Source organism: Hevea brasiliensis, chromosome 2, assembly GCF_030052815.1.
Source record: "Hevea brasiliensis isolate MT/VB/25A 57/8 chromosome 2, ASM3005281v1, whole genome shotgun sequence".
Classification (NCBI taxonomy): domain Eukaryota; kingdom Viridiplantae; phylum Streptophyta; class Magnoliopsida; order Malpighiales; family Euphorbiaceae; genus Hevea; species Hevea brasiliensis.
Window position 1 is genome coordinate 2956625 of NC_079494.1, and position 8458 is coordinate 2965082.

Consider the following 8458-nt stretch of genomic DNA (forward strand, 5'->3'; position numbering starts at 1 on the left):
TTGTGAGTTTTTTTGGAGTTTGCCTTAAGTGATGAAATTGATTGCAATTTGAGATTTTGAGTTTGCAAATTGAGCTGAAATTTGGGTATTTTATGTGAAAAGCTTGCATAATTAAACTGAACTTTTTCTATTTGATTTTTTCATTATTTTGATTTGATATGTTTCCTAAAATATTTTATTTTCATTATTTTAATTTAATTTTATTTAAAATTGAATTAACTAACCTTTTACACAACTCTCACCAGTAACAATAACAAAATGAAGTGATACGATGTCTACTTTTTTTTTCTTTTTAATATTAGGATATTCTTTATATTAGTTTTACAGTTCATAAAAGACTAATCTCTTTAGAGTTTATGGTTGCCTCTCCAATAATGCCTTCTCCAAAAATTAAACCTAAGTTCTATCCCTAAAAGCACGATGAATTTTATCACTACACTTAATACTTATAGGTTCGATACGTAGTTTAATTAATTGTCTTGTATTTTGACTATTGTTTAAGCTAATTGCTTAAAAGAAATCAAACGGGCTGATCATTTATTAGAAAATAACCGATTATTTTAGAGTAAATTCGAAAGTACATGGAAGGGAAAGCTTTTCTTCCTCTTAAGTTATTCTAAAATAAAGTTTGAAGACAGTGGTTTTCTTCATTAAAGATGGCTTAGTTAAACCTGGAAAACCGTAAATTCCTCTAAAAATTGGCTAATTCTACTCTAACTTAGTCCTAATTACTAAAAGATTGTTGTTCCATATTGGTTTGGGAGAAAGATTTTATACTAAATACAAGATTTTGGCAAATCTCCCCCTTGAACTATCTTTTGGAGTAAAATTAGATCAAATCTATTTTCTTTACAAAAATCATTGTCAACACTACCCTCGATTAAGTACAGATTTTCTTGTGAAAAATAATTTTTTATTTTTTATTTTTTAAAAAATTTCAATTTTTATTTTTTTCTTTATGAAAAATAAGAGATTATTTTATGGGTTTTCTCTGATGTCTAACTAATGGTATCAGTTTTCTTTAACTTTTTCTTCAGCATATTATAAGAATAAGTCTTGTTCTTTAGGTTTTAAGAATCTTTGTCAGTCCTCCTAAACCTATCTCCATTGAAGCAGGACATCAATGAGCTTATATATGAGTTTGTTGAGGTAGCTATTGGTTTATTATTGTTTTTCTTGTTTTGATTTTTTTTTTTTCTTTTAGGTACTTCTTTCAGTGGTATTGGAATGTGATTAGGGCATGATGTGTGTGAGGCAGTCCAAAACTTTTTTGCAGGAAGCAGCATGTCGAGGGGTATCAATCACACTGTCATCACTCTAATCCCAAAGATTAAGCCGGTGCAATCCATGAGGGATCTTAAACTGCTTGGTCTATGCAATGTGTTTTATAAAATTATCTCTAAGATCCTTGCGAGTCGTCTTTGGCCTTTTATGAATCAAATCATTAGTCAGTAGCAAAGTGCTTTCACAAAGGGTACTCATCTATGATAATATCCTCATAAATCATGAACTTATGCATTACTCGGAGAATAAGATATTTGGGAAGTACTATGGAATGGCATTGAAACTAGATATTAGCAAGGCTTATGAATGTGTGGAGTGGGTTTACCTAAAACATATGCTTAAGTGCCTGGGATTCCATAATCAATGGATCTCTTGGATTATGGAGTGTGTATGCTCAGTATCATATTCAATTCAGATTAATAGGCATCGATCAGGCTTCATTACCCTATCTAGGGGATTGAGATAAGGAAACCCTTTATCTCTATATTTATTTATCTTCTGTGTTGAAGGTTTTTCTCACTTTATCAAATGTTCTTCAATGTAGCATTTATCTGTCTTGCATTATGGACCATCTATATCCCACCTACTATTTACAGATGATTTTGTCATCTATTCAAAAGCTTCAATTGGGGAGGCAAGACAGATTGGGATGATTCTCAAAAGTTATTTTGAAGCAAGCAGTCAAACAATCAACCTTAGCAAGGCCAACCTTACTTTTAGCTATAATACCCTTTACAGGTAAAAAGACAAGTGGTGGACCTCCTAGGCATTACAAAAGTGGATTGCTTAAACTGATTCCTAGGCCTTCCTAGTGACATTCCAAGATCTAAGGAACAGATCTTTGCCTTCATCAAGGAGAGAATTGAGAACAAAACGATGGGATGGAAGGAAAAATTATTGTCAAAAGAAGGGTGAGAAAAGCTTATAAGGGCTGTAGCAATGGTGGTGCCAGTGTATGCTATGTCTTGCTTCAAGTTACCTAATAACCTTTGTCAATCAAGTAACTCCTTGATAGCTAACTTTTGGTGAAGAGCATAAAATGCATTTGATTTATTAGAACTCCGTATGTGAACCTAAATCTAAATGTGGTATGGGATTCAAGAACTCAGAGAGTTTTAATATGGCTCTACTTGCCAAACAAGGATGACGTGTTCTTTCCAATAATCAATCGCTCTTTGCTCATCTCCTAAAAGGAAAATACTTTCCTTACACCTCTTTCTTGCAAGCTAGTGAAGGGAGTAGACCATCTTGGGGATGGAAAAGTATGCTATGGGGAAGAAAAGTTCTTGCTAAAGGTGTTAAATGGTAGTGGGTGATGGACAATCTATAATGTGTAAAGAAGATTATTGGAATTTGCATTATTTTTCAAGGCCTCCTTAACCTAAAGAGAATCATAATGAGGAAGCAGTTTAGGTATCTCAATTAATTGACCCTACCACTAACTCATGGAATCTTCCCTTGTTGAGGTAGAATTTTAATGATGAAGATGTCAAGAGTATCCTATCTATCCCCTGAGGTATTCATAGGATGGAGGATTGATTAATCTGGTATTTCGACTGTCATGGGAATTATATGGTTATATCAGGGTACTATCTAACCAAGCAATTGATTTATGTAGATCATGGAAGAAATAATGCAGGTCTAGGGCCTAATTCTCAGCATCAGATTGAGGCATTTTGGAAAGGAATATGGTTAATTTTACTTCCTACAAAGCTTTCGGCTTTCTTATGGTCAATGCTAAGAGTAAAACCCCCATCTAGTGAGTTGGTTAGCAATGGAATTCTAAGAGTTTCTCCGGATTGCTTATTTTGTAGGGAAAGAGAATCATTAAGACGTCTCTTCTTTGAATGCCCTCAAACAATCACTAAATGGTTTAATTCACCTTTTAGCCTGTGTTCCACTTTAATGAAGGGTTCTTCTATATAGAATTATGGGATCATTTGATTAGACTACTATCACATTTAGATAATAACAAAGAAGCAATTTAGTTGGTAGTGTTTTTGTTATGGAGCTTATGGAAATGTCGAAATGAACACCTCTTCAAAGGCCAACAAAGATCTCCATATGAAGTAATTGGCAATGCAATAGTTGCTCATGAGAAATTTATGCGAGCAAATGCATAAAACAGTATGGTTCATGAAGATACTTAGGTCTTCCATCATAATTGGCTCCCACCTCCTCAAAATGGGTTTAAAATGAACTATGATGCGACTATGGATAAGTCACAAAACAGAGGTGCAATTGCCGTAATCATCCAAAATCATTTGGGCCACATTCTCAATTGGCGCTATGGTATTTTATCACATCTTTTAGAGGCTCTACCACTGGAGGTAATGGCATGCAGAGAAGCCCTACTCTTCATTTCGGATAAAGGGTAACAATGAAAGGAGATTGAAAGATCCTAGTGGATGCTATTAACAACAATGCTCCTTCTACTGCAATTTTTAGTTTAGCTCATGATATTAATGAAATTTGTAACTCACTGGATGACATTCTTTTCTCCTTGTCAAAAGGGAAGATAATAGATTTGCGCATTGTTTAGCGCAAAAAACTCTTAGAGATTCTTCCTTTTATAATAATCTAGTGATCCAGAACCACTTTGTAAGGAGACTTCCTTCTTGATTGTGCAATAAATTTCACCTTTTGATACAAATAAAAAGATTCTTTTAGATTTTTTTTTTAAAATCAAAGATTCTTTTGGATCTTAAGTATTTTAAAAGGATGAATAAAAAAGTTAATGAATTAAGGTAAAATTTTTAAATTTTACCCTTTAATTCTAAAAATGAAATTGAAAAAAAAATCAGATGTTTTTATTGTAAAATAATTCAAAAAATAATGTTTTTCATCCCTTTTTAACTTTCATTTAATAAACTTTTATATATACAATTTAGATATTTTAATAATGCGCATATATTAAGGTCTAGTTTGGCTTAATTTAATGACTGAAATCATATATTACTCACCTAATAGGCTCATGTTTGAGTCTCCACTCCCCCAATCTCTCCTACTCAAATAATAATAATAATAATAATAATAATAATAATAATAATAATAATTCTTATTAAGCATTTGTATTGTGGTTAAAGGTAGATTATAAAATATTAGACTTTTGCCCACGCATTGCATGATATAATCACTATTTATATATTATTTAATTAAATAAAGATGTTACGATATAGCTTTTCCTTTATATTTATACTTAATTTATTTAAAATGTTTTAAGAATAGCTTATAAAAAATTGTAAAAATATAAACAAGTAAATACAAAGAATAAATATAAATTGAAATGAATATAAATAATAAATAATAAGATACTAATAAAATATATATAAATACATTTTTATAATGTAAAAATTATTTTAATGATATTTGTGTAAATTGTTCATCATCTTTTACTAATGCCTTGGTTACTAAATTATTATCTGATAGATTTGAAAGAAAATCTTATTTGAACATTGTATTTTTTATTTGCATTAGAATATGACTAATTTGATTTTTAATATGTGATATTAGTTTATATAGTTTACAACTACAACTTTTAGTTTTCATAATATTAATTAAATTGTAACTATTATGATAATTTTTTTATTATAAAGAACTAATAACTCGATTTTATAATTATAGTGGAAAATAAGAATGTTACTTTGGTTTATATAATTTATAACTAAGGCCCTTAGTTTTCTTAATATTCTATTAGTTGCGTTTTGGTAAAATTTATTTTGAGACCAATTTTATTATATTGATATACAAATTCAGTACACAATTATGAGAGATGAGAATTATATTATTGTGAATGATTGTAAATATATATGACGAGTAATCAATAATTTTTGAGGTCGAGAAAGTTAAATTCCGTTTTTTGTGGGGGGGAAATAGATGAGAATAGGAAGATGAGTTTAGTTAGGTGGGAAACTGTTTATCAAAAGCCCATCCACAAAGGTTAATTCTTTCTTTCACCAATTTTTTGGTGATTTTTATACCTCGTTTCTGAATTTTATCATATATTTCACTTTTATCTTTTAATTTTAATTTGTTACTAAAAAATCTATAAACTTTAATTTTATTACACAAAAATCCCTTTAACATACAATAGAAGATTTTCATATTGAAAAATCCTTCTAAGTTAGAATGTAAAGTTTAGAAATAAAATTTTAACAAAATTAGTATAGTATTTTTGTGATAGATCCATATGTTAATTAAATGTGAGAGGAAATTGGGTAAAAAGATGATTTTCTTGTGTTTTTAACTTGGAAACCTATTATAATAGGTTAGAAAGATTTTGTGTGAAATAAAATTAAAATTCAAAATTTTTTTTAAAAAAAAATTAAAGTTAAGAGGCAAAAGTAAAACATATTACAAAATTTAGAGACGAGTTAAAAAAATTACTCTCAATTTCTTTAATCATTTCATTCACCATATTTTGTTAAGTGGTGTGTTAACAGATTTTAGTTTTGACTCAATTTTAAATTAAATCAGTTGAATTCTGATTTCCAACTCGGCTATGCATGCTCACCCCTAATTACACCTTCCTCTAGTTGTACAAATTTCTACTAAGTTCAAAATAACAATAATATTAAATTCAATTAAAACAATATTCCATATTATAAATAAAATATCATACGCATAAGAAGCTTTATGGTCATGGAAGATAAATCGAATAATCATATAAAGGAAAAGCCAATTTAATTAGAGGGCTGCGCTTTGAATTTCCATTTGTCATCCTCCCATTTTACTGATCCATTATCATATCTCGTGCTCACAGTCGCGCTGTTCCTACTCTCATAACACCAAGCAACCCGCAAAAAGACCAAGAAATTAAACCCATTAAGGGCTGTCAATATCCAGTAGAAATAATCAAGTCTGCTTTTGTTAAGATCATTCCTTAGCCATCCATTTTCTTCTCCACCAGTTGTTCTTTCAACAATCTTAACAATTGCAGTACTTAACCAACTTCCAATCCCAATCTCAGAAAGAAACAATGCGCTACTGATACTTCTAGTCCCGTCAGTTGCTTCATCGTAGAAAAATTGCAGCTGCCCCACATAGGTGAAAACTTCAGCTGCCCCTACTAAAAAGTATTGTGGAAATAACCAGAACACGCTCATATCTGATGGGCTAGAGCTGTCACGTCTCTTTTTCTCCACCAAAGCAGCTGAGGTGAGGGCAAAGACTGAAACAAATAAGCCCACACCCATCCGTTGCAATGATGTGATGCCATGGCGATGGCCCGTGTGTTTAGAGAGGATTGGGACGATTAATTTTTCATGGATGGGTACGAGAATGACAGCATTGATGGCACTGAAAACGTTGACGGAACCTACAGGGATAGTGAAGTTGGAGGAGAGTTTCCGGTCCATGATGGAGGCTTGGCTGATGAAGAAGGTTGCGAGTTGGGCAAAGGAGATGGACAGAGTAATTGTGGATGCCCATATGGGAAGGACTCTGATTAGGGACTTAAATTCTTCTACTTGTGTTACTGTGCAGAGTTTCCATCGATTTTTTGTGTTGGCTTCTGGGTCTGTTGCAACTGCAGCCTTGTCCAAGAACCTGCACCAATAATATACATAATTCAAGTGAGAGATATATACACTTTAGACATTAAAACGCATGAAGAGCAATCGTATATTGATTAATAGCAAAAGTTAGCGCAAATTGAATATATATTTTTGAGAAACCAGGCCAAAGGATGTGGCAGTACTAACATAAATTGACTGGTGTGTGGGAGCTTTCGGGCACCTTTGATATCAGACTCCTCAGTATTGACCTCATAAAGCTGGACTTCTCTTCCCAAGTTAACCCCTCTCAAATGATTCCTTGCAGAAGCCACCATGACTTGAAGAAACCTGGTGAAAGGGCTCCCCGTAGGCTTTTGGAAACGATAGTAACGTATAGCAGCTGCTAAAATAATGACTGAAACAATCATGATCACAGTAGGCACCCCAAAGCCCCAGGTCCATCCCATCTCTTCTTTTATATACACCACGACTGTTACAGCCAAGAGTGCTCCTGTGTTTATTGCAAAGAAGAACCAATTGAAGAAAGCAAATTTCTTGGTCATCTCTTTCTCGTCCTCCTCGTCGAATTGGTCGGCCCCAAATGATGAGACGCACGGCTTGATACCACCGGTACCAAGGGCTATGAGGGCTAACGCAAAGAATAGGAATACGTTTTGGCCATCGGTTGCTTTTTCGCATGGTACCGCCTTGCATGGTGGCGGACGGAGGCTGTCTATGGAGGCCGAGATTGTCAATAATACCATCCCCTGCAATATTAGGAAACCAACAATTCCAGTAGTTACAATACTGAAATATTCAGCCCACTGATCCAGGCCCATATAAAAAAAAAAAAAAAAAAAAAAGCTGTGTGCTGCTGCTTACCAAAGCGTAGATGCTGCAGAAGACAATGATGGTCTTGAATCGGCCGAGATAAGCATCGGCTAAAAATGCACCAAAAATAGTAAGAACATAGGCGGCTCCAATCCAATCCGTCACATGAGTAGCAGCAACAGGAAGCGACTGTCGCATTTCTAACACCAAGTATTCCACCATGTTCACCGCTATTGCAAAAAATGCCAACCTTTCTGCCACCTCATTTGCTGCACCCAAAAAAACAAAACCCTTCAATCTCCATATAAATGACAATTAAATCTTGTAAAGGTTTCCATTTAATTATTAGTAAAATGATTTTAGCAATGGCTATGGCTAATTCTTAACCTATGATAAATGGAGAGGCTTTCCATCCTCCTGTAGTTCGCTTGTCTGCAATTCTGCCTCGAAAATCAACACAATCATTGCTTACCAATGTCTTTGATAGTGTTTCTTCCTGCAAATTCTTTACCAAATATAATTTAACCTGCATGAATAAATATATTAAAAATTTTAATTAAAGGATATTACTTACCTTCTCTCTTGGTTGATCCTTTGCTGCAAAATTCTCCATTGGTGCTTGCATATAGGATTTCTCAAATAGATCAACAGCAGGTTTGAGTTTTGTTGCTCAAGGGTAGATTAAGGTGTGAAGCTATATAGCTTGGAGTTTATTCTCTCTATAATTAGCAGAAACCAGCATGGGTGAGCATTCGGTTAACCGAACAGAATTTTTAACTAACCAAATTATTAATCGACTCTAAAAATATTAACTGAATTGAACCGAAATTGAGATAAAACCGAAATTA

General features: G+C 33.0%; 1 protein-coding gene across 1 annotated transcript; it reads right to left on the reverse strand.

Moving 5' to 3' along the window:
- Nucleotides 1-5862: 5862 nt before the first annotated feature.
- Nucleotides 5863-8223, reverse strand: LOC110634177 (protein NRT1/ PTR FAMILY 8.2-like). Its single transcript, XM_021783116.2, has 5 exons — nucleotides 8185-8223; nucleotides 7998-8136; nucleotides 7662-7879; nucleotides 6987-7546; nucleotides 5863-6831 (listed from the first exon to the last, which is right to left on the reverse strand). The coding sequence occupies exons 1-5, from the start codon at nucleotides 8221-8223 to the stop codon at nucleotides 5967-5969; spliced, it is 1821 nt and encodes a 606-aa protein (XP_021638808.2). The 3' UTR covers nucleotides 5863-5966.
- Nucleotides 8224-8458: the final 235 nt, after the last annotated feature.

What these genes read in the sequence shown, in the direction of transcription:
- LOC110634177 (XM_021783116.2), bottom strand. Translation starts at nt 8,223, where the DNA reads ATGGAGAATTTTGCAGCAAAGGATCAACCAAGAGAGAAG. An exon ending in TCTGCAGCATCTACGCTTTG is followed by an intron (nt 7,547 to 7,661) that starts GTAAGCAGCAGC and finishes CTAATATTGCAG; the next exon opens with GGGATGGTATTATTGACAAT. An exon ending in CCACACACCAGTCAATTTAT is followed by an intron (nt 6,832 to 6,986) that starts GTTAGTACTGCC and finishes TTATTGGTGCAG; the next exon opens with GTTCTTGGACAAGGCTGCAG.